The sequence below is a fragment of the Phocoena phocoena genome, chromosome 9 (genome assembly GCF_963924675.1).
Source record: "Phocoena phocoena chromosome 9, mPhoPho1.1, whole genome shotgun sequence".
In the NCBI taxonomy this organism is placed as follows: Eukaryota; Metazoa; Chordata; class Mammalia; order Artiodactyla; family Phocoenidae; genus Phocoena; species Phocoena phocoena.
Genome location: NC_089227.1, coordinates 23,428,813 through 23,456,300, shown reverse-complemented (window position 1 = coordinate 23,456,300; position 27,488 = coordinate 23,428,813). Strand labels below are relative to the sequence as shown.

General features: G+C 35.8%; 1 protein-coding gene across 2 annotated transcripts in view; it reads right to left on the bottom strand.

Moving 5' to 3' along the window:
• The window catches only part of LOC136128251 (platelet glycoprotein 4), a 58,882-nt gene that overhangs the window by 7,159 nt on the left and 24,235 nt on the right, over positions 1-27,488 (bottom strand). The window contains exons 3-11 of one of the 2 annotated variants that reach the window (XM_065884035.1): positions 24,790-24,874; positions 24,096-24,304; positions 13,229-13,389; positions 8,983-9,130; positions 8,039-8,218; positions 6,502-6,593; positions 4,403-4,449; positions 1,101-1,170; positions 43-230 (exon numbers count right to left, since the gene is read on the bottom strand). In XM_065884035.1, the coding sequence (XP_065740107.1) occupies positions 43-230; positions 1,101-1,170; positions 4,403-4,449; positions 6,502-6,593; positions 8,039-8,218; positions 8,983-9,130; positions 13,229-13,389; positions 24,096-24,215 (1,006 nt within the window). In that variant the 5' untranslated portion in view covers positions 24,216-24,304; positions 24,790-24,874. Of the gene's footprint in view, positions 1-42; positions 231-1,100; positions 1,171-4,402; positions 4,450-6,501; positions 6,594-8,038; positions 8,219-8,982; positions 9,131-13,228; positions 13,390-24,095; positions 24,305-24,789; positions 24,879-27,488 lie in introns of both variants that reach the window. The other variant, XM_065884036.1, reaches the window with a different exon arrangement.

Sequence of the window (27,488 nt, the reverse complement as noted above, 5' to 3'; positions counted from 1 at the left end):
CAAATTATGGCATGGATTGTGCCATCGAGAACTTTTACTCACCGTCTTTGCATTTGCCAATATCTAGCACACCATATGAAGTACAATTTTTGGAGATAATTTTTTCTGTGCAGAAACAGTGATTGTCTGGATTTCGAAGTGGAGATGCGAAAGCCAAGGATGGAAGAATAAATCTATATACAGGGATTCCTTTCAGATTAATTTCGGCTCCAAACACAGCATAGATTGACCTAAACACAGATAAAGATCTTCATTTATACTGAGGACATTTCTCAGAGTTTCCTTTATAGATTAAATATTTATATGACTCCCTCAAGTCCTCTATTTGTGCCCAATTTAAAGAAAAATAAAATTTCAATCTTCTACAACTTAATCCTGGAGCGAAAGGCTGCTCACATGCTGGGGTGCGTGCATATGGGTTTTGATATATGTCTCCAACACTCCTGCATTTACCAAGTGTCCACCATAACCCCGGCAACATACTGGGACTCAATACATGTTTTCTAATCCCCTGTTAATTCTAGTTGAAGAAATGCTGCTCTTTTCAGTTTTACAGATAAGGAAAAATTCAGAGATATTAAATGCTTACCCACACCACAAGCGTTTAGAAACAGGGCTAGGATTCAAGGATATCGGTGTGTGTGTGCGCCAATGCTTTTGTAATAGCTGCTAGGCACCATCAATTTGAAAAGATGCTATACTGTCTGTAGAGCACATTAACATAGCCCTGTGACTGTGGTATCATCCTCTTTGGACATCTTTACAAAGACTGAACATGCCTTTCTAGACTTGACTGTTACTACACATACTACTAGTTTAGTAAAAGAATGAAAATATAGTTCTCGCTTAGAAATAACAAAGAAGAAAATGATTTGCATTATGCAAAATATCCTCCTACATCTTTCAATTTTTTAAAGACTTATGAACACATTATGAATTCCATATTATATTTCTTCTTAATACATCAAGAAAAAACTTCCCTAAATGTACTTTATTTTTCTCAAATAACATGATTATTAAGTATGAGCTTCTTGGTCTGTGTTTTATCTCTTAGGTAAAGAACTGTGACTTCGAGAAATACATCAATGTCTTTGTCTTACCTGCAAATGTCAGAGGAGAAGAATTGCAATACCTGGGTCTTCTCGATGAAAGGTGGAAATGATGCTGCATCTGTTTAAAAACCAAGCCAGTGGCAAGGGATTAGGTGTAATGTGTGTCCTAGACAAATCTAGAAATCTCGATTCCAGCAGGGTTAAGAGAAATAAAATGCAAACTGTATATATAATATTAAAATTCTCCGGTAGCCACACTTTAAAAATGAAAAAAGTATCTGGTATATTTTATTTAACCCAATATATCCAAAATACCATCATTTTAAATACAATCAATATAAAAATTAACAAAAATCTCAAAATTCAGTGTGTACTATATACTTACAGCACATTTCAGTTTGTACTAGCTGCATTTCAAGAGCGAAATTGTGGCATGTGCTAGCAGCTACCACATTGAACCAGTCTGTACACTGTACACAATCACTGGTATTCAATTTCATACTAAATTTTCCCACTCCTTAAAAATTAATGAAAGTTACAAAACAATGGCAAAATCGCACGTTGTTAAAACTGTGATTGTGTGTTTTGAAATCCTCCACCTATCAGTAGAGTAGCTCTTTTCTTACCTTGAGGTTCCTTTAGAACTCATTTTGGTAAATGTTGTTCTTACTTTTAATAACGATTCATTCACCTACCCTAACGTCTGATTAATATTTTTTAAGTCACTTATTGAAGTTCTCTCACTAAACAGAATTTCATGCAAATGGTTGGAAAATGTACACATCAAAATAAAAAGGGCATTTGTTGAGTTTATTGAATCTCTCCTATGGTTATGACCCATGGCACACACTGGATATAAGCAGAAAAAATGAGATTATTCCTCCATTTGCTCCACAAATGAATGTCACCAAAATGAGCCACCACTGAATGTGTCTGTTCAAAACAGTAAGACCTATCCTTCAACTATGAATACCATGCTCTTCTGGTAACTGCACTAACCTTGTGATCTTATTACATTTCATTTATTTATTTATTTATTTATTTCATTTATTTATTTATTTAAATACAATCAATATAAAAATTAACAAAAATCTCTTAATTAACAAAAAAAATCTCTTTTTGTGGTAAGTGAAATGTAACAGAAGATCTCAATGAACTTGATACTGACATTGAGAGAATGTTGGGACAACTGCTGTCCCAACATCGTAGCCATTAAAGGAAAAGAATACCTTGAAAAGCTTTAAAAATGATCTGAAATATCATCGAAAATTGTGTCATAATGACACCAGCAATTACCATGGGCCATGACCATAAGATAGCTGATATTAGCAGGGCTCTTTCTTGTAATACATTCAAATGTAAATCAATATTTTCATTTTCTGTCTCTTTAAACTTACTGAAGAAGGTAGAAGAGGTACATCTAAATCATGATAAAAAACACCTTGGAACACTTTCCATTTCATTAGTCTCTTTTCCCTAGTGCCATAACTAAGAATCTCTTTCACAGGGATTCCATCAGAGTCCTCTGGCCTGTTCAGTCTACCTTTGCTCCTAGTTTGTTTCACTGCTTTTTTATTCTTAGATACTTTTAGCTTCATGCCCGATACACATGTATTTATATTATAGTCATTAACGAACCCTCTAATTCCTCTTTTTTTTTTTTTTTTGCGGTATGCAGGCCTCTCACTCTTGTGGCCTCTCCCATTGTGGAGCACAAGCTCCGGATGCACAGGCTCAGCGGCCATGGCTCACGGGCCCAGCCGCTCTGCGGCATGTGGGATCTTCCCGGACCAGGGCACGAACCCGTGTCCCCTGCCTCGGCAGGCAGACTCTCAACCACTGCGCCACCAGGGAAGCCCTCTAATTCCTCTTTTAAAACTTCTCTACTTCTCTGTTTTGGACAAAGTTTATAAATATATTTTTAAGCCCATAAACAGTAGTTTACTAGAAGAAGCACAGTATATTTTTCTCTGTGTCTAAGGACTGAAGTTGATGCTTACGAAATTATTAGAGTTAGTGGTATTGGGACACTTGACTACTTGCAGAAATGAACTGCTGAGAAAGGACCTCCTTACCCATCCCCATGACTCAAAGCACTACAAAGCAAACTCAACGTTTGGTTTTGCTCTTTTCTTCTAGAAGAGTGTTAACAAAATTAAATAAACATGCAAAACTCAGCAATACGTTTGTGAAAATGAATATTCTGTTTCCTTTTTATTCCCTGCCTTTTACATAACTTTGTATTTAACATTTTTCATCTTCATTATATTACCTTCCTATAAAGTACTGTCTCACTGGCTTTGTAAACATTATACTCTGCTTCTGCTTCTTAGCAGCTGAAAGTTCACCTCTGATTTTAATTACCTCATGGGATTCGATTCCCATTGCTTTTTACAATCAATTCTTTTTTTTTACTGCTATTTTTATTTTTAAATTATTTTTTACTTATTTTTTTTTTTGCGGTACGCGGGCCTCTCACTGTTGTGGCCTCTCCCGTTGCGGAGCACAGGCCCTGGACGCGCAGGCTCAGCGGCCATGGCTCACGGGCCCTGCCGCTCCGTGGCACGTGGGATCTTCCCCCACCAGGGCACGAACCCGCGTCCCCTGCATTGGCAGGCGGATTCCCAACCACTGTGCCACCAGGGAAGCCCTACAATCTTAATTCTTAAAATGATAGGCATATGTGTACTTTGCTTTTTTTTAAGGAGAATAATAAGCTGGATCTACCACACACTAAATCTAAATTCATAGTACTTTCTTTCTTCACAACTCTAATTCAGAATGTTCATTTCTGCGTACATTTTTCATGGTTAGTACACTTATAACCTTGTTTTGTTGCTGTTTTCTCTCTCGTTTCTGATCACCTCATTCAAAAATCCGTGGCTCTGTCTTAACAGCTTCACTGATTCTACCTCATATTGAAACCTCAATTTGGATGCATGTTTTACTTTTGGTACTTATCTTGATTTTTTAATTCTTTCAGTTTTAAACCATTATGTACACAGTACTTACAAAAGATGCAGACAGTGACGACTACTCTAAAACTTTCTAACCCCTGACTTCTGTGGCCAGGGAGGGCGTTCAATTAAGTAAAGCTTTTATGAAGCAAACATTTCCCCAGGAATGCAGTAAAGGCTCATCTTCAATGGTTAATCTTCAGAAATCCCATCACATTAGACAGACATTTACTAAGCCTACATAAGAACAGAGACTCTGAATTATGTTGCAGGGATACAAAGATAGGTAAACGCATACCCTCAACCTCCAGAACACTGTAGGTACCCTGGTGGATTTGTGGGAGAAAGGAGTTGGTTTCACTGTGATTATTACCACAGAACAAATGCCCTTACCTGTACCATTAATCATGTCACAATAACTTGGCCAATAGGAGAGATTCCTTAGGAATAAAAAAAAAAAAAAAAAGAAAATGATCAGTCTCATTTCAAGAGCGTGTTTTCACATTACATTGTCTATTATGAGTCAGTACTCCTGCAAAGATAATATTGATTAGACTAGATGTGTCAAATGCTAGGTTTAAGAAGTGTTCTAAGTCATTTGGTCTATGTTTTGTTTGAAGTTTGCATCTTGTTGAGATAAGTGAAGTGCCTGATGCCATTAAGTGGCCAGATTATACAATAAAAGCTGCCAAAGGTTGGTAGTTAGAAACAACTTGGAACAGAGTTCTGCAAAAAGGAAATTGAGAAGCACTTATCAGAAATTTAGCTCTCTACTTAGGGGAAAGTTTTTTTTGTTTTGTGTGTTCAGCTGAATAGGAGGAAAATATTAACCAGATAACTGGTATAAACTCAGTATGAGGGAAGAGGGAAGTGTGGAGGAGGACAGAAAGAAGCAGATGTTTGATCAGCAGAGATTAGAAACATGTAATCAATTTAAACTTTTCCTCTCTTTTACCTCTTACGCGAGTGGGCATTAAAGTAGGATGGAGTTTGTTAATTTGTACTCTGGTATCTACATAAGATATATGTATCAACATATATATCTGGAAACAATAAAAACAATAGTAGTGATAGTCTCTCTGCACACTCAGCCCCACTTTTTGGTGATGGAAAATGGGTTTTTCACACTCCCAACATACCATCCAATAAGATGTCAAGGCAAGCTGTTGATTCTTTGTTGTTGCTTTTAATTTAATTAATTTATTTTTATACAGCAGATTCTTACTAGTTATCTGTTTTATACATATTAGTGTATATATGTCAATCCCAATCTCCCAATTCATCCAACCACCATCACCTCCACTGCTCCTGCTTTTTTAAACAGAGCAAACTTAATCATGCTCAGTCTTGCCATGGTCAGTTAAATTAACCTTGTCATAATCTTAAACTCATGTGAAATTCTTACTCCAATTTGGAGCACTTAGTAACACTCCTCAAAAACTATAATATTGAAATAGAGGAAATGCTCATTTTCCTCAATACAGAGATGTGATTCCCCTGAAGTGAGCATTTCGATGTGTTCATTTTCCTCCATTAGAATTTTCAACAAAAATACGTGACTATGAACTCTGTAGAAGAAAAAGGACTGCACGAGTGTTTAACTGTTTTAAGCAACTTTTAGATAGGAACGCAGTGTGAGGTAATGTTTACTTAATAAAAATATTTCATCTCTTTTGATTTTGACTATTCTTTGTCAGAAAATCACTGACTTAAAAGTCATTTTAACTTTGAGGAGAAAAGGCTTTTCCCTTGAATATTTATTGGGGTTCGTCCTATTTTAGACATATGATGAATAAATTAGGGGAAAGTAGGAAATCATGGCTATATGAACATATCTCATTCTACTACTGCTTCACAGGAGGCATGCTCCTTATTTTCAAGTTTAATATGTCAGTTTTAGCACTTGAAGTACTACTTCCCTTATTGCATTGATAAAGTTTTTAAAAGCTAAGTTACCAATGTAGAAAATATTTCAAGAAAATTTTGAAGGGGAAAGTCATGAAAGTGTTGGCATGGATTCATTAAGCTTCCACCTTTATAGGCACATTTAGTCATGTCCTTGGAATGAACAATTTTTATTTGACATGCTCGGTTAAAATTAAAAAAGCAGAAAGATATATTTTCCTAGTTACTAGATGAGTTAATGTATTGATTTTCTTCCTTTTCATTTGCGGTTATGTAATTGTATGAGTGCACGATAACGCTGGTTATGCAGCAGAGATGGAAGTAGTCCCTTTAGATTTCTTTAGGTAAGAGAACCTATGTAAAAAGGTCAACCCTCAGTGGGTCTGACACTCAGCACCTATGCACTAGTGTGACCAGTCGTCACAACTAAAGGGTTAACGCCTGGCAGAACAGGAGTTTCTAGGGCTGAGATACAGGCAGGTCTGTTCCATAGGTTGGTGTCTGTGTATTACCAGTTGTTAAATAAGTTTCTTGCCTGCCTTAGAGTATCCTAGTGACACACACACACACTTTGTGTGAATACTTACTTTTTGCCTTTATATGTGTCGATTATGGCAACTTTGCTTATGTTGTCCTTTCCGCTGAAAACTTTATAAACTCCATCTGCAGTATTGTTGTACTGAAAAGATACGTACAAGAAAAAATTACTTCTACAACAAGCCACATTTTCTAAGTTATAAAATATGTAATTAACTTACACATTTCTCAGTGGTTGTTCATAATTTTTTAATATGATTTGAAATATATATATGCAATAAAGTTTTTAAATTTTTGGTCTTTAACATTTTAAAAAGATATAATATAAAAGGTGCCTAGAAATAAGTGCTAGATCCTCAGACAGAAGGACACAAATAGCAAAGCTGACATCCAACTCTAGCACACTTTTCATAATTAAGCCAGAAAGGCCATCTTAATCACTACTCCTATTTTATTGAGGTGAGGGGATAATGAACAAAACCTATGAGAACAATGACAGATTTCTAGAAGTATTCTCAATATTATGATCTTTAATAAGATAATAAGTGCTTACAAAATTTAAAGCAGAATTAGCCAAGGAAAGAATTAAGAATATTTGTGTTAAATAATAGTAACTGAATTTATTATCCCTTAAGGCTTTCTATATTCATACTTGATTGATCTATGAACTTGCAACCCTAAAAACCATCTAAAGTAAAATAACAACCATGAACTGGAGAATATAACTAGTACGTCATATAGTGCCAAATGAAATCACCGTCATATTTTCAATGCAATAGTCACCTTGTCCTATTTATAATTCAAAACATTATGCTATAACTAAGTACATAACCAAGTTCACGTTTTTCTTTATCTCCAAACTGCCATTTCATGACATTTGTAGATTCCTAGAAGTTCTTATCAACTAATTCTGTGAAAATATGACATTGCTGACTTATCAATCTGCTGTGCAATTTCTGGTGACTTTTAAATTTACATTGAAATAAATTTGTAACAGGTCTAGAGAAGGAAGAATGATATGATGAATACAATTAACAAAAATAAAAATATGGTATTAAACTTGATTTTTTTTTTTTTTTTCGGTACACGAGCCTCACTGTTGTGGCCTCTCCCGTTGTGGAGCACAGGCTCCGGACGCGCAGGCTCAGTGGCCATGGCTCACGGGCCTAGCCGCTCCGCGGCATGTGGGATCTTCCCGGACCGGGGCACGAACCTGTGTCCCCTGCATCAGCAGGCGGACTCTCAACCTACTGCGCCACCAGGGAAGCCCCTAAACTTGATTTTATCAGACAGGAAATCAAAACCAAAAACAGTGTTCAAAGTCTTACCAGCTTATAACCTTATTTGTGACAACTGTATATTTATCTAAGAGTGGAAACTTGATTAAATGTGCTAAATTCAGATAAGTAAATTCTCCCAACTAGGAAAACTAAATCCATGTAGGTAGAGACTTTTAAAAACTTAGAACATGTATTCCCATATCAGAAATAGGGTTAACACACTAAATGATAAAATTATGAATTGTCAGTGCCATTATATTTATCCAACTAAAGTCTAACAGTATCAACATTCATACTTCGTACTCACAGGATAAAACACACCAACTGTAGTGGTAATAGGGTATGGAACCAAACTCAAGAATGGATCCTTATAGCCCCACAATAGTTCTTTCAAAGTTCTCTTTTGAAACATAGAAGATTTTGACTTTTTGATAAGTGAATTGAGTACTCCTTGAATAAATACGTTTGGGTAGAGGTGGGGTGCAGCCTGCAAAAAAAAATCACCGTTTAAGACAGCAATTGTAGTATCAGATTTTAAACAAATAAATGGAAAATACTAGAATTAAGCTTGATAAAAGTTTTCAACTGTATCTTTAAAATGACTGCCAAATCTTGCCAAGACTAAAAGTGTATTTTTTCTTCATCTCTGAATGATTACATTTCTCTGCCTCAGTGTGAGCCACAGGAAGAAGACTGTCAAAGTTAAATCCTACTTTTTAAAAAATAAAAATTTATTTATTTATTTATTTTTGGCTGTGTTTGGTCTTTTTTGCCGCACATGGGCTTTCTCTAGTTGCGGAGAGCGGGGGCTAGTCTTCTTTGCTGTGCGCGGGCTTCTCATTGTGGTGGCTTCTCTTGTTGTGGAGTACGGGCTCTAGGCGCATGGGCTTCAGTAGTTGTGGCTCACGGGCTCAGTAGTTGTGGCGTACGGGCTTAGTTGCTCTGTAGCATGTGGGATCTTCTCTGACCAGGACTCGAACCCGTGTCCCCTGCATTAGCAGGTGGATTATTAACTACTGCGCCACCAGGGAAGTCCTAAATAATACACTTCAAATAGTTTTCTAATTCAGTTGATTATTCTATAATCTTGTTATCTTTCCAAATGAGTGTAATTCAAAATAATGCCGTAAGAACACATTTTCATAAAAATAACAAAATAAATGATATCTAATAGTAGTTCTAATCATGAGATTAATTACAGAGGATTCTAGAGTATTTCAAAACCAGTAATTTCGCTGTTTGTCTACTCACTGCTACAGCCAGATTGAGAACAGTGAAAGTGTCATTCTCGGTTCCAACTGATAGTGAGGGTTCAAAGATGGCACCATTGGGCTGTAGGAAAGAGACCGTGTGGGTCTCAGAGTCATGGGTTATATTTTCCTTGGCTAGATAACGAACTCTGAAAAAAAAAAGTAAATAAAATTTAAAGTAATTGTTGCAAGTGAACATTAAGTCTCAAATGCCGTTCATTCATACAACAAATAATTTTTGAGTGCACAATGTCAGAAATTAGGCTAAACAAGTGGGTTAAAATGATATATAAGCAAATGCTGAGTTTCTAGCAAATCAGAGAAGGCGGGGAGGGGTGGGTGGGGAGGTGTCTTAGAGGTGCAGAGCAGGGGAGAAGGAGTACGTGTTATTATAGGAGTTTACACAGAGTCTGTGGGAAAACACAGAACAGGTACAAACCCAGGCTTGGGATGGTTATGGGGGGATAATGGACAAGACACAATTCCACACAAGTGGTCTGAATGACAAGGAGAAGTTTAGTTAGGTAAAATAGGGTAGAAAATAGCAGGTAGAAGATTAAGGAATAAGAACATGGTGTAATTTTAGATACGCAAACTTTTCACTATGGTTGGTTTACAGAGTTAGAGTAAGGAGAGTGGTGGAAATAAAGCCACTAAAATAAACAAGATCTCAAACATAAAAGGGTTGTGTCCTGTACTCAGATATTTAGCTTTTTATCCTGAGGGTCGGGAGGAGACAGCAGAGAGGCTGAAGGAGAGGAACAGTAAAAGCACATTTCCGTATATTAGAAAGAATGTTCAAAGTGCACAGCCTTTCCAGTACTGGCTTTTTCATAATTTCTGGTATTTTAATCAGAATTAAAATAACTAATGGAATATAATTTCCACTTTAGAGACCACTCCCCTCCATCTCTGCCCCATATATTGTATACTTATGAGTTCTAAGCTCCTGGCTCTAAAATCTCTAGGCAAAGTACCAACTACTTTTTAGGAATGTGGTGAAGGGTTATATATGGAAAAAAAATCTTTTGCAAGTATAAGATATTTACTGAGATGCAATAAGGTAGACATTATTCATTGCTCTATCATATATCTGAATGTCTATTATGTGAGGTTCTAATAGTTATCTGTTGTTATCTAACTAAGGTAAAGACTGAAAAAGCATGGGACTGAAATGGAAAAAATAAAACAAACCAAAAACACCTGACCTGATTTCAATCAGGTATAATAAAAATGTAAATTGCTGTAACATAGGTAGTATGTGTGTTTTGTATCCCCAAGCAGTGTCTGGTGCATGGTAAGTTCTCCGTAAATATTTTTGAATGAATAAATTTATTGTTCATATTCTTTAAAAAGAGAATTCACAAAAAATTGAAATAGATTTTATTGCTAATGTAATTTCATCAAGCTTTATTATTTATTCTTCTTGGAGTACTGTAGACATGCAAAGAATATAAAAATCTGGAACATCTCCCTGGAGAGTCTATTACTAGTCAATTACTCTTTTCTATTAGATAAGTGTATATTAAAATTAGATTACATATTAACTTTTAAAATTAAAATACTTTAATTTTCAGGATTATATATATGTATATATATATATATACATAAAATAATTGAAATAGAAAAATAATTGTGACCCAAATTCTAGTTTACTTAGTTGTACTTACATTGTACCAGTAGATGGCACTGACTAACAGAAAAATCCTTTAAACCGAGGCCTGTGTTTAGAACGTACTTTTAAAAAGAGAACATGAATCACTAAAGTTTTTGTTTAAAAATTAGAATGTATACAGGTTTCAGAAAGTGTTGGTTAATAAGGCCAAAGGGAGGAATTTGCCTCCGATTTTGCTATGTACTCCTGCCAAAACAAAGTAATGAAAAAAAAAAAAAAAAGATTGGATCTGAGAATATTCTGAAGGAGTTACCAGGTCTTCACAGAGATGGTGTAGGTTGGAACATATATAATTCAGATCTCTATCCAGGCAATTTTATGCTTTGACCCATGTCACATCTTGTCAAAGTTTCATCAAGCTCACTTTAGCAGCCAAAAGCCAAATAAGCCTGTGGTTTGAGGAGAGACATCCTCCTCCACTTAGAATTTCAACTGAGTTCAGGGTGTAACTGATGGAGAGGCAGGATCACCTCAACACGTGGAAGACTCTCAAACTATTAACTTTTTCGGAAAGGTAAACATCATTTTCCCATCATTTAAGGCATCCAAGCAGACACTAAGGACCGTTTTGTTGACATCATGAGACAAGATGACTTGTAGTTAATCATAAATTCGTTTAACATTGTTATATAAATAGGAGTTTATTGTTTATGTACTTTAGCTGCAAATCCAACTTCTCTTCTCCAGGTAAATCAATTATATCTAACCCACCCCCTTTCATCCCTTCAAGAGCAAGGTTTAAGCCTCTAAGAATAAAATATGTATTAACTGTCAACTATCAAAGCAGGACTAGGGCAGGATTCAATATTATGTTTATGTTTTCCACACCCCAATTAATATCTTTAAAAGTAAAAACATAACCCCTCCAAACAAACAAAAAATTAAAAACTGTGATGAGTTCCCAAATTCTAAGTATTCTCTTTTATCACATGTATTCGGTTCTCTCAGGGTATGATTTTTAATCAGTTATGCTTAGATTCTTACTAGGTCATATGTGAATTCTACATTTTCATAGGTACACATCACAGCTAACAACAGTTTTTGGGCGAAGGTATTCATATAGGCTTTTCATAACAACATAAGAACTATAAGACCATGAAAAAATAAAAATATTTTCCAAGGTGAGGTGTTGTTTTGTTTTGTTTTCTGGGTTTTTTTTTTTTTTTTTGGTAACAATGAAAACCATGTCTTCTTTGACAGAGCTGTGAATAGTCACAGACCTGTGCCTGGAGACAGGAGACGTGGGGATAATTATTAGGACAGAATAGGCACCAAGGCTCTTGGCAGCTTACGTATCATGTGCTATGGCAGCAGGCCTCACCCTCCCAACTACTGTTATTTCATTATATTTGCGTGTGAGTTGTCAATCTAGAAATATATTAATGCACGGAAAGGAAAGAAATTATATAATCATAGACCATCTGAAACAGATAAGAAAGTAAAACTATGAATTAGAAGAAATCATTACAAATATGAAATTTTGTAATAATACTTGATCATGGCATATGAGTAGTTGTATTATTCTTGAGGAAAAACCACTCGTGTGTATAACAAATGATACAGCAGGACTAGCTATGTTCACATATGGGCACCATAAATATATTCCTAATACATGGATACGGTTAGTGTTTTTAGCACCTCAATCTCCCCTTTTCCTACTCTGTTAGAAAATACACATAGTCTATAATTTACATAGGAGAAAATGTACACAAATATCTAAGAGTTACCTGTTCCTAGGTTTGTGTGAACATGGACAAATCATTTCACTTACCCTGGTATCACTTTGTTTTTAAATTTACAAAATGAAAAGTCCTGGCTAATTATTTCCCCCTACTTCCAATAGGCTATGATTCTATTCACAAGTATGTTAAGGCATGTAGATAAAGGTGTAGCTTATTCAGTCTCAGTACTGAAGAAAACATAAGAATGAAACTACTGAATAAATACAAACACCCACATGACCTGGAAATTAGTTGGAATAGAAGTCCTTAGCAGGTATTGTAGTTAGGTAGAAACAGTTTAATGCTGCGGTTCTCAGAATTGAGTGTGTATTGCAGTCCCCCAGAGTACTTGTAAAACTCATTACTGGGGTCTAAACCAAGTGTCTCTGATTCATTTGGTCCAAGAGAATTTGCATTTCTACTTAGTTCCCAGGAGATGCTGATGTGGCTGGTTCAGGAGCCACCCTTGGAGAACCACTCATATAACCTACACTTTCAATTTTAGGCTTTCAAAGTGCTCTGGTTTTAAAATTGTGATAGATGGTTTTCTATTTAGCATGCATACTTTAGACTTGTTGAAAATATATGCCACAAGTGTAAAACTCCTGTAACTTCCTAAATGTAGGGCAGTTAATTGGTGCCGGTAAATTCATAATAAAATATATGTTTCTTATCATCATTAAATCCTTAGATTAGGCTTTTGTATAGGCAGAAACAGAATATTTCAACGTATGTTAATGGCAAGAAAATAATAAGTACATTTCAATACAATGGCAGTTGTCAAGTGGAAGCTTTTTCAGAAACACGTATGGTCAAGGAAAGAATGCCACTTTTTATGGGGACTCGCTCACCTGTACGTGTAAGGACCTCTTTGCTTAACTTTAATTTTGCTGCTGTTAACTGCCACATCCTCTGGATTCTGCACATCAAAGATCCAAAACTGTCTGTAAACTTCTGTGCCTGTTTTAACCCAATTTTTAAAAGCAAGTGTACCTTCTTCAAGGACAGTTTCCTATGAAAAAGAAAACAAGTTTGGGTTATTTCTTTGTAGTAAATATGGGCACTTGTGGGAGTTTAAAACCATTAATGAGTTAGTGAAAGAACCAAACTCAAGTATCTTGTTTGTGAGAACCTCTGCAACCTGCCACAGGTTGCGACAGAAATGTTTTCAACACATTTGATAGCAATCTCTTTTCATCAACCTTTTACAAAGAGAATCAGTGTCTAATATTGCGGACCATGTCTGTCGATTGTAAGGCCAACCATTAGCAAGCTTTAGAGTAACCTTATGGCAACATTGCAACAGCTTATAACACAATTTATTAAGCTAATTTAAAGCTTTTCCAAAAATTTATTACCAGGTTGAATATGAACTTCTCTTCTGCCCTCAGTGAGATGGATTGAAGAGGCAAAACAGAAAAACTGAGAGAAAATTCTAGTGGTATTGGAAGCTTTTTCACTTTCTTCAAAAGTTGGATACTTCAGGGGAAAATCACTTAATATCTTTTAAATTAAGAAAAACACAAATTTGACTTCTCCCCTTCAAAACCCTGCTAAATGAGGCTTTCCCAACTCTCAGTACATTTGCAGAAACCTACTAGTACATGTTTCCAAAAATTACAAGTTTAATTCATTATTATTAGGTTAATACTTTTTTTAAAAAAAGGATGAAATAAGGAAGTTTTCGTGTTATCCTTTTGTGAAATCCATTAAAAATCTTTGATGATCCTTGTAATAAAAATAGACAGATAGGAAAAATACCAATGACAGAATCAGAAAACCCTACATTAGAAATCTCTCTTGTGCTTCAGGAGTTGGGACTGAGTAGAAAGTCACCAAAGCCCTTGGGTCAATTTCAGTATCCGTAAAATGAGGGAATTATCATAGATGCTCTCCTGGATTCCTTCCAAGGCTTTCACTCTCTGGGCAGGAAGCCTATGAAGCTCTAGTAGCTAACACAGACAAAGGTGACTTTGTAGCAGGCAGTGTTTCCAAGTAAGCACCTTGGGAGGAATGCCCAGGTGTAAAGCTCCAACTTACCTTGCTACCAGAGGAAGAGGAAGGAAAGTATTTCACACATAATGAGCCTAATAAGACCTAGGAATACAGGGACAATCTGACTTCTTTGTTTCTGTCACCTGGAAGCATCAATTCATAGAATGATGGATCAGGAAAGGACATTGGACATTAGCACATTTTCTAGGAGAGCGTGCTGAGGCTCTGAGAAACCAGGTGTCTGGCTCAAGGGTAACTGAGGCAAATACCTAGAAGAAGAATCATGACGAGGATCCTAGTCTCTGACCCTTAGGCTGGTCCTCTTTTACACCGTGTTTTTACTATTTTTTGTTCCTGTCACCTCTGCACTTAGTTGGTAGAAGTCAAGTTAAGTTTCATATCTTCAGGAAACTTTACTTATTACTTAGTGGAGAGAATAACGGAATTCCTTAGAGAAGAACAGGACATCAGCTAAAATGCCTTTACAAAACCCTGTGATGTTGCAATCATTGCTGTTGCAATGCAATTGGAGCTGCTAAAGCGATGTTAGATCTTCTTACTTTTTAGAAGCAATTGTCCTTGAAAATCTTTTTATTTGCTCCTAAAAAGTCTATTTCCATAGCAAGCTCAAAATTAAGACAAAATTGTGTACAGATAAAGTATTAATGCTATTCTTTTAAATGTAAAGGTGTTTACCCTAAATGATGGGGCTTTTGAAGCTGAAATCTATATGGAAGCTGAAAGCTATGTTAATTTACCCATTTCAAGAGACTTTATGAGGGGAAAACACACACGAACATACACACATACACATAATTACTCTCACCCTGTAGAATGTTAAGGACTAATACATATAGTATCAATTGTTTATCATGTACCTCTCAAGGCACATATTTTATTTCAGTTCTTAATGAAAGGAACTCAGTAATGTACTTGGCAGGACAGAAAACTCCCTAACTCTGATGCTTGTGCATTTCATATCAAAAGACATTGTAACTGTATCATGCCTTTCTTCTAACGCCATGAATTACTTTGTCTTATTTGTTGACCTAGAAATTTTTTTTAATGGGGAAATTGAAACACAAAGAGTTGAAATGAATGCATTGAATTACTAGCTTTAGAATTAGGGTCATCTAACCCCATCCAGTTTTTAGAAATAGAAGTGGGTCCTAGAGAAGCAGATGTCTGATCCAATGTTGTATGACAATTTAGTAGTAGATAATGGAGAATCTGGCGTTTCACTCCAATCTTGTGTGGTTTCCGTAACACCATGGTTTGTTCAGAGACACAGAGAAAAACATTGAAGCAGTCACAATAGGAATGAATTTCTTCTGATCCTAACATTATCAAACGTACTAAAAAATTGTAGAGGCCTCTGACTACCAAGGTTAAATATATCATAAGTTCCTGTAAAAGGAGCAAAAGTTTTTATGTTCTTTGTGAATTTAGGAGGCCTTGATTTTAAGTTGACTTTGGACTCTCTACCCCATTTTGCAGATCTTTTACTAAATTTGAAGTACAAAGGTGATAATTATGTGTACGGAAAAAGTAATATAATTTAACATCCTCTCACTTGGCTAATATGTACATCAGTATCTGTCCCTGACTTTAAGTGTTCAGACTATCCAGTCCTAGTAATGAGTGGATACCAGCCTGATGACTGCCACATGACAGGGTCTCCAGCTGGGTTTAAAGCCACGTACCTTGAAACTTCTATTTTGCTACATTAATTTGAAGGTAGATATATGCATCTGTAATGCCCTCTATCTAGTCACCTGGTCACTTGATTATTGCTGTTACGGGAAAATAGTACTCATCAACTTTAGTGCAACTATTAAAATGCCCTTGATATCTGCCTATGCCTGAAGTATATAGAATACATACGTAGAAAATATATTGTCCCATTTCTCAGGGCTTTTACAGAGTACCAAGAGACGGAATCGTATATAGCAGATCTTTTTTTTTCTTTGGCCACGTCACGTGGCACGCAGATCCCAGTTCCCTGACCAGGAATCAAACCTGCACCCCCTGCAGTGGAAGCGCACAGAGTCCTAACCACTGGACCACTGGGGAAGTCCAAGAGATTTTAATCTATGAGTAGATTTCCTTAGCCTACTCCCAGCCTGACCAAGTATATTGGCTTCTTCACTCAAAGCCTAGAGTGAAGTGGTTAACAATGAAATAGATGCTATGAGTTTGATTCCCAGCTTGGTCACATGCTAACCAGTTAAACCTGGGCAGGTTATTTAATTTCTTTGTACCTCAGTTTCCTTATCTGTAAAATAGGGATACTAATAATAACATTAGATTGAACTATATGAAATTAGTATTTTTGAAAGTCAAAATAAGTGGAATATGGTGTAATTAAATATTTATCCTCATAGGTTATTGTAAGAATGAATAAATGTGAGCATCAGAACAGTGTTAGCACATTCAGTAAACATTGACTATTATTATTATACAAATATTCTCCACCCCTTAGAGGGAGAACTCTCATCTCACTTACTTTCCAGATTGCTTTAACTACTTCGTTCATAGGATTCCTGTCTAAACCAGTCATCTGGCAAGAACTCATGTAAAATCCTGTGACACTACTTTTTCTATTTAATCACTTTTCTATTTATTCTCCATCCAGTGAAATCAAAACTTCCCTAAAAAGCAGAAACATACTGAAAAGAGTCTTTGTCCTCTCCACTCACTATTACAATTTGTTCTGTTTAGGACCAGTTACAAGCAGTCTTCCCATGTTCAAAAAATATTCTCCTATGTGTGTACATGATGCATATGTGTGTGTGTGTGTGCTGAGAGAGAGAATGAATTAGAATATTAGTACCAGTTGTGTTGAGAGTCAAAAAGTGGTTTTAGTCTCAGGTTATCAAGCCAACAATTAAACCACAGAATAACATTTGGTGAAATGGATCAGATTTAATGTGTTTCTGAAACTCAGAAATCAGCTGTCAATTATGTAAGTTATGTAAGAACCTAAAATGGGAGATTTTGTATTTGGCATGAAAAGTAAACTATGTTGATATTAAATTGGGCTAGAGGAAGAAAATTACACATGCTGATCTGCTTTTTCTTAAAACATTTTAAAGTGATTTTATTATTGGAGCTAATATGCAAATATATGTGTTTAAAACATGTTATTCTGCTATTTAAATTTATAATTTGTTTTAGGTTATTTCATGTTCTCATATATTATCATTAAATTTAAAACAAATGCTACCATCTTTAACAACCTATACTTCTGGCACATTTTTTTAGCTTTTTAGATACTATAATAATGTAAAAACTATTTTATCATATCTGGAAATGCTCTAAGCATATATTATGAAATTAATATAAATATAAATTAATTTTACTATTAAATATGTACTGTTGATTTGAAATTCTAGTCGTTTTAATGAACATAAATAATTGTTATTTCAATTTATTTTATCTGGAAGCACTTTTTTGGCTACTGAAGGATCATTCTTTTCAAGAATGGGGGAAGGAAATGATGGTATAATTGAATAATGGTATAATTGAACATTAGTTTTTAATTGGAAATAAAGGTATCTTTAGTTTCCTTCTTGGTGTTCTACAGTTAATATCATAGGGAAATTAAATTAAAATTATTTTAAATTGCCTATGTTATATAATATTCACCAAACATGTATCAAGTGACATTAACAGAGTCAAGTGATAAGTTAATCTTTGTAAATGGTGGCAGAACTTTGACCTTTTTCTGAAGTCCTTTGGTAGTTTCTACTCTCCACATTCATGGCAGCTCATGCCATTGACTTTTAGTGTGTCTAGCAAGAGCGCATAAACCCGCTGGGCCCACACAAATCTACTAGGAATCAAAGTCTAAAATACTGGTAAAAAAGTTTCCAGTTATAATGCATAAAAAGCACAAAGTCCCTAAAAAATATCCCTTGGAAATAACAAGAAATACACATATATATACATACACACACACACACATATACACATGAAGTAAAATGTATGGACTAGTTTAGGCCATTTCAAAGGCTGGTGTCCGGTGCCATCTTTTAGAACTGGAAGGTATCACAGAGTCCCAATTCTATATTTAAAAATTAGATAACAACATGATATGATTTTCTGATCTTTTTAAATTAAGCACTTCTTTTTTTTTATGGTGCTTGTATACAGGTAATAACTTTGCCAATTTGCTACTAGTCCGTTAAATAAAGCAAGTAATCTGCAATGAGTTTCAATTGTAGACAAAACTGACCAGTAGTAAAACTTATGTATATTTGTAAAATAACAGAATTAACCTAAGTGCTCTGAGTCAGTGGTAAGATACTTGGCTCTCTGGGATTACACATAATTCAAAGATTTGACTTATATTGCATGCCGAACAGATATATATGCCAATCTCATTTAAAAAATAATTTTTTAGGGCTTCCCTGGTGGCGCAGTGGTTGAGAGTCCGCCTGCCGATGCGGGGGACACGGGTTCGTGCCCTGGTCTGGGAAGATCCCACATGCCACGGAGCGACTGGGCCCGTGAGCCATGGCCGCTGAGCCTGCGGGTCCGGAGCCTGTGCTCCGCAACGGGAGAGGCCACAGCCGTGAGAGGCCCGTGTACCGCAAAAAAAAAAAAAAATTAATAATAATAATATTTTTTTAAACTAAATAAAAAAGAAACAGTTTTATTTAAATAAAGAAAAAATCCCAGCATCTTTACATGATTCAAATGGGCAAGATCATCATGGATATATGAACATCTGAGAGCAAACTCAGGCTTAGTCTTAAATGTACCACACAGCCCCTAACCATTGAAGGGATTCTGATGATGTCTTAGTCTGTGGATATTGAGCTGGGTTACAATGTAAACCAAAGATTGCAGATAACCCTCATTTCAAAAACAAGAAGGGAAAACACTCTATTTATTTATTTTATCCCTGCTTTGTTACCCTGCCCTAGTGAAATTATACTTTCAAAGTCATTACTGACCATGTTCTAACCATTATTTCCTTAATTTTCATCTGCCTGAGATCATTTTATTCTTTCCCTGAAAATTGGCTTCCTATTAACTTCCCAAAAAATGCACTCTATTGCTTTCATTGCTTCATATAAAATAATTTTACCCTTTTCTGTTTTTCTCTTCCTACCTACCTCTGAATGCACATATCCTATAGTAATTTCTCTGCCCTTTTGTCTCTATATTCAAATTCTCCTTAAGCAAATCTACTGTTTAGTTTTATCTGTATTCTCTATAATAATGATCAAATCTCTTGAGCTCTGACCTCTGAAATATACACTGATGTTCATATCAAATCGCTTATAAAATGTCTGTTTTTTATTCTTCTAAGGTATACATTTCTATCAATAACAACTGGACGTCTTGCAGTTTGTTCTTTCTACTCCTCTCTCTCCCTGTTTAGTCCCTCTATCCCATTGCATCCCATCACCCATCAGTTCTATGTACTCCACCACACTAAACCAGAGCGCCTTTTGTTACGTGCAGACTGTGCAAAGATCTTTCTAAAGGGAGTCTTAAATTCTCCTTGAAAGTGGTCATGTCCTACGTAGCGCTTCCTGTTTTTGGTCTCCTCACTTTCCAGTACATTCTATTGTAGAATGATAGAGTACAAAACTGTGTAAACCATTTAGTCTCTCCCTTCAGATTGCCTAGGTATGGAAACTAACTCGTCCTCCTTTTGGCTAGGTGAGTTGGCAAGTTGATTTAGGGTCTTGTGACTGTAAAATGGGTAAAATAATAGTACCTTCTCATAGATATTTCTGAAGATTAAATGAATTAGTATATATGCAGCTCTTAGTAGGACTAAATAAATGCTTTATTAGTATATAGTATGGTATATTAGTATGTATGGTATATAGCATATTAGTATATAGTATATTTGATATCAATCTCTGAATGCAGATTTTGTTATATCTAACACCTACCAGAAAACATAAACCATCTACTATTGCCTATCATTTCATTAATTAGTCTTCTAACTGATGTTCAAAGCTTCCTAAATCTTACCCCATGTTATTATTTTTCTAATTGTCTCTCCTGTTAATCCTATATTTTTGGCACATTTTTTAATATTCCTCCTTCCCTCGTCACATTTACTTGCATTTCCACAACTTTTCCCATAGTATTAAACAGTCCTTTGACACTTTTATTGGAGCCTTCTTTGGACTTTCAAAATTTTGTACTTCAAAATCCAATTCAAATCTCACCTTCTTCCTGAAGTTATTGAATACTCTGAGAAAGTTCTCTTTCTAAATAATATTTATTTTCTACAGTATATGCTTTAGAATTCAATTATAGAGTTTCACAGGTCTCTGTAGTTTTTACAATATGCTTTCCCCAGTTAAAACTTATCTTTCTTGAGATAAATATTTATTTTATTCTCTTAGCCTCTATATAAAAGCCAATTTTTGATGACTCAAAACACTTATTTCCTCAGGATTAGCCATTATGAACTTAGAGATAAATAGTAAACAATTAAAATAGATGCTGGCACCTCTCATGCCATCTAACAGGGTCTAAATGAATAATATTGTTGAATAATAAGAAAGAATAGATGATCACTATTCAGCTACAGATGATCAATTATGTATCAAAAAAGTCTTAGTCTAAAATGCTGTGCACTGGAAGATTATTGTCACTTTTCTATTCTGAAGATTTTTCCACAAAATAAGTTATAGTCTCTGTGTTAGAACTGATCCTGTTCTCTCGCCCCAGAATATACAGAAGAGAAGCAAGTTTATAGAGCAGAAAGGGTGTTAACAATGGCAATTCCCTCTCGCACTATTAGATCCTCCCCACCTCACCATCACCTGTCTGTCTCTATTGAACTGTATTAAAAATAGGGCTTCCCTGGTGGCACAGTGGTTAAGAATCCACCTGCCAATGTAGGGGACATGGGTTCGAGCCCTGGTCCAGGAAGATCCCACATGCCGCAGAGCAACTAAACCCGTGCGCCCAACTACTGAGCCTGCGAGCCACAACTACTGAAGCCCATGCGCCTAGAGCCCGTGCTCCACAACAAGAGAAGCCACCGCAATGAGAAGCCCGTGCACCGCAACGAAGCGTAGCCCCTGCTCACCACAGATAGAATAAGCCCGCGTGCAGCAACAAAGACCCAATACAGCCAAAAATAAATAAATATATAAAATATAATAATAATAATACCAAGAAAACTGGGAATTCCAAGGAAGGAGATGGAATTTAATGTATGTTTTCAGTTAAATGCATGAGGTTGAAAATTTTGCAGTCTGTTGCAGTCTGTTAGCAAGAGAAAGGATAGAAATGACTATACTGTTATTAAGCAAATATAGCATGCAACTATAGAAACTGTACTTAAAAATGTCCTATTTTTTAAAAATCTGTTATACTAAGACAAGAGCTATAATGGTACAGTGAGAAAAGTTTTTAAATTTAAAGACTAAGCATTTTAGCTAAACCAAAAAAACACTGGAAAATAGTAACTTCTTGTCCTGGGTAACTAGATTTGAAATTAAATCTTCATATTTATTTGTCAATTAGGTCAGTGCTTTAGTGAAATATAATTGTATATGTTTATACTCCTAGTAAGAGTAAGATGTTAAACATGGATGAATGGATGAGACAGATCAAGGTCTTAGCAGGAACAGAAACTGCAGTATGAGTTGGTAGTCTAGCCCATTTTCAGATTCAGTTCTTGTTGTTCTCCATGTGCACTGTGCTTACTAATGTCTAGACCGCTGACATCTGAATCAGGCTGAGAGCTGAGGCCAGCATTCAGATATGTTTTATTTGGCTAGCACTGTATTTTATTTATTTATTTATTTTTAGTGAATGAAATAATACTTTATAATTTTGATTAAGAGGTAAAGGAATAGAGAACAACTGAATTTGAGATATTCGAGAGAATAATTTGGAAATTAATCTTTCAGTGTTTACTTTCCATGTTCATACAATGAACTAGGCTTCTATTCAGCCTCACTATATATGATATGATGCATCACATAACTTTGTATAAGTTGCCACAAATACAGGATACCTAATATACAGTGAATGAAAGAAATTTTGTCAGCAAGACTGCCCTCATAGCTCCATTTCACTTTATATTTGTTTTTCAGTTTTCTTAGATTTTCAATGTATTTATACACAAACTCATTTTGTCGATAGCATTGAAATAGTAAAAAAAAAACAAAAAAAACAAACCAAAAGAATCAAACTTTTTTTTTTTTTTTTTTTTTTGCAGTATGCAGGCCTCTCACTGTTGTGGCCTCTCCCGTTGCGGAGCGTGGGCTCCGGACGCGCAGGCTCAGCGGCCATGGCTCACGGGCCCAGCCGCTCCACGGCATGTGGGATCTTCCCAGACCGGGGCACGAACCCGTGTCCCCTGCATTGGCAGGTGGACTCTCAACCACTGCGCCACCAGGGAAGTCCCAAACCTTTTAATGAGAATATCAAAATGTCATCTTTTTTTTTTTCTTTCACATATGTACTTTATTTTTCATCAATGGTAAAAAAAAAAAGCCTAACGTGCTTCACCTTGTAAGATTTTACAAAAAGGGTATATATTTCCAAACATATGTACAACAGATTTTTTTTTACACAATCAGAGGAACCAACAAAATATCCACAAATGTTGCATGCTAATTGCTCATCAACTAGCTCCACATACTTTTTCATGGTTTTGCTTCACTGTCTCCATCTTCTCTTTGTGTAAAAGCAGTGTAGCATTGTATTTTAAAAATGAACATACATGCCTTCGGGAAGAGCACACACTTTTAAATTCACAATAGTCCTTGTCTTGTTTTTACCTTGTTCTTGGTAGTTCCCCCCCCCCTTTTTTTTTTAAACCTTGTCTCCAAACCCCTGAAGCCATTTGAATTTGCCATCCCTGGTTTAGGACTTCAGCAGATCTACTTTTCTTTATTCTAGTCTTCCTTCTCTTTATCAATTAAAGTTGGTGAGTATGAAACTGAATTAGAAGGAACTAGGGTGGGAGATAAACTCTAGTTTGTTGTACAAAGCCTATATATTAAGTCACTTTATTTTTAGTGACTTAACACATAGGTGATTAAATATATTTTAGGCACTTTTATTTTTAGTTTTGTTAAAACTATAGTCAACTTGTTACATATATACTAGGATATGTTCTAAATTACATTTCTCGAAGTACCTTCTAAAAGTCAATTATCAAACTTCATCAATAAGAAATGTTCATAAGACAATCATATATTATTACACATATCATATAGAGCAGTTTACCAAACAGAAATAATTTTTACCAGTTTTACCAAATATTCCTACATCAATTTTAAACAATTTAAACAATTTTGTTTAAGTTATATATATATTAAATATGATTTTACTTTTCTCAACATTAATCAAACTGCACCTATTTTATAAATGTACCCTCACAAAATAACACTCATTTCTCATTAAAAAGCTTATCAGCATACTCTGTTGACATAATTAAATGTAATTATTTCTACTTACCTACATACCTATAATAGTTTTTTATCAGAAATTAAATATTTAGACCTAAGATGACAGTGCATTCATATAGAATATGAATGGTAGAATATACATCATACTGTGACCACTTCTCTATCATGTAGAGTTTCAGTAGTTCACAATCACGTTTGTGTTGGAGACACATTATTGCCAGTTACAATGAAATATCAAACAGCCACCCTAAGCCAAAAAGGGATGGAAGATAGAATGAATCAGGACAGCAAGAAATAGTCTTGAAATTACTTGTACCTTTTTAATTTTCTTCTCAATAAGCATGTCTCCAACTGGCATTAGAATACCTCCAAACACAGCCAGGACTGCACCAATGACAGCACCAGCGATGAGCCCACAGTTTCGATCGCAGCCCATTTTTATGGTTCAGGGAAAAAACTAAGGTTTAGCACCCGCTTCTTTCAAACTTCCAAGTCTGATGAAGGTGGTTTCCAAGAGGTCTGGTTCTATCATTAGAAGGAGATCATAAAACATAAGCATAAGTATGATACAAAAAGATCAAAGTACAAGGAAAACACACAACTGAAACAGATCATTTTGCCAGTTATAAACAGATGGTTTTTTTTTAAAAAAAAATAAAACTTTCTATGTCTTGTCCTTTCTTGATTTGACCTACCTACCAGTGGTAGAAGTAATAAATAATGTCACATACAGCAGTTCTTCAAAGTTCTCCTCTTTAAAATTTTCTTTCTATGGATGATTAACATTCTGAAATCTTATCTAAGGAGAATATGCCTACTGTACTCTTGCCCTCTGCTTACCTTGCATCAGCCTGGGACACTTACGGGCATCTTCACCGTCTATCTGGCTTCTCCACCCCAACACAACCATCTGCACCCTAACTGGAGTTCTCCTGCAAACTGAATGTGGGTGGACTGATGTCTATCACATCTAAATGCTAAGCAAGTTTGGTGACAGATATTTTCTTTACCTTTTTCACAAATAGAGAGATGCGGATTTTACAGGAAATGATCTGATGAGTCTCAGAGGAATCAATTCTTGTAATCAATTGTAAGCTATCTGTTAAAACAAAAAAGCATGAGTAAATTGGGAAAATACATTGCCAGAAAATTAGCACTAGACTACTCCCTAATAACATCAAAATTATAATCATTATTAAAAGAAAATTCCACTTTCATCAATATTGAGTTCATGCCTGCATTCTTTCTTATATACGGTGTTGAAAACATTGAAATATTTTAAAGAAGAGTACTTCATTTTCAATTTTTTTTAACATCTTTATTGGAGTATAATTGCTTTACAATGGTGTGTTAGTTTCTGCTTTATAACAAAGTGAATCAGTTATACATATACACGTTCCCATATCTCTTCCCTCTTGCGTCTTCCTCCCTCCCACCCTCCTTATCCCACCCCTCTAGGTGGTCACAAAGCACCGAGCTGATCTCCCTGTGCTATGTGGCTGCTTCCCACTAGCTATCCACTTTATGCTTGGTAGTGTATATATGTCCATGCCACTCTCTCACCTCGTCACAACCTCCCCCTACCCCTCCCCATATCCTCAAGGAAGTCCATGCTCTAGTAGGTCTGTGTCTTTATTCCCGTCTTACCCCTAGGTTCTTCATGACCTTTTTTTTTTTTCTTAGATTCCATATGTATGTCCATCAACAGATGAATGGATAAAGAAGATGTGGCACATATATACAATGGAATATTACTCAGCCATAAAAAGAAACAAAATTTAGTCAATTTCTTTTTTTAATAACTGATTTTTAGGTAGTCTAAAGGTGAAAAGACTTTAAAGAAAATATGTAGAGGATGTCTAGTTTCTGTGATAGGCATTGCTTTCTTGCTGGTCTCACATATATATATTTTAACATATTCAAGGGCAATATTGTTCATTTTGTCATGGGCAACTGACTCATGCCAGTTCTGTTAAAAGCAACTAGATTGTGTCAGTATGTATGTCACTTAGTCAGTCTTATCTTTGGAAGAAAACTCTTAGTGGAATAAGTAGATCCTATTGTGTAACAAAGTTAATAAGACTTTATTATTCAAATATTGAAAACATACTCACTTGAGCTATTTTGGTTGCAATCGCATTTTTTATAATGGGGTTGACCTGACATCAATAAACAGAATGTGCTTTGTAGCTTATAAACAAATATTCCCTACTTCAAAATGCCCCTGGCCAAGGAAAACAAAAATGCCAACAGAATGGAGGCTACAGACAAAAAAGAGGCACACGCAATATTTTTCTCAACCTTGTAAGTAGAATAATAATTATACTTTGTTATGGTCTCAGATTTTCCCTCCATAGCTTTGTTGTGGTTGAAGTACCACTCTGATGATTTTATTAGTAGTTCTTTCCACTTGAGGAAACATTTCGTTTTTTTAAAATATTAATTGCATAGCTAAGAAAATAGTGTTAAGACTAATGTTAAGAAAATAAGACTTTTCCCCCAAATGGAAAAAGATGTAATAAAATTTTTTCATGGCAATTTCTTTATTTTTCATCCTTTAGGATCTCCCTTTACCAATGCCTTATAGCTAGGATACTTCCACTGGAAATCAGGATGAGCAAACTGATTCACACTGAGGTCCTCATGGCTAAGAAGCTTGAATAGTCATGAGTGTCACATGTTTTTTTTCCCAATGTAAACAAAACACACAAGCCTAAACAAGTGATTTATTTTTCCTGTGGAATTTTATGTGTCCCTGAGCAAGTAGAGTTGGCTTTTTATTAATTGCTTGGGGGTGAAGGGGGAAGAATATATGCTACCTCCTATGGCTTTGGCCAGGATTGTCATAATGCAGTGGAACAACTTATTTAAACCTGATAATAATGACTAGATATTCACAAGTACAATCTCCTTTGCAAAGGATAATTGTACAGCACCTTAAAATTTTTGTGAAGCATCATCCTTTTTGTTTTTGTTTTTTTATTTTTGCAGTACGCGGGCCCCTCACTGTTGTGTCCTCTCCCATTGCGGAGCACAGGCTCCGGACGCGCAGGCTCAGTGGCCATGGCTCACGGGCCCAGCCGCTCCACGGCCTGTGGGATCTTCCCGGACCGGGGCACGAACCCGTGTCCCCTGCATCGGCAGGCAGACTCTCAACCCCTGCGCCACCAGGGAAGCCCTGAAACATCATCTTTTAAACGATCATTGTAATTGCTGAGTAGAGAATGTCACCCAGGTGTTCTGTACTGTATACAAGTGATCATATTCAGGGGAGCTTATCAAGTAATATTTTACTGAATGCCCATTTCATAGACCATTCCCCAGTTCAAAATCTGCAAGTTATACTTAAGGTAGTCATCAAAATACAGGGATCGAGCCTGCTGTAACTGAGAGACTGGAGAATAAACTGAAGCGTGATGGGCTACTCACTTGTCTCTTGCCAGCTGACCTTGGGCAAGTCACTTAATAGCTCTATTCCTCAGTTTCCTCATGTGTAAAATAAGATGCTAAGATGAGATCCCCAGTTTTTAATTTAGGCAGCTGAACTGGTTCTTCACTCAACTTCTTACATGGAAGACCAGGCAGAGTGACTTTGATCACAGCAGTGGCAGCAGTGGTGGGAACCCCAAGACCCTGATTCCTAACTTGGTCTCCCCACTCCCAACGAACACTATCCTATCCCATGTTTAGGAAACTTGAGGAGAATCTC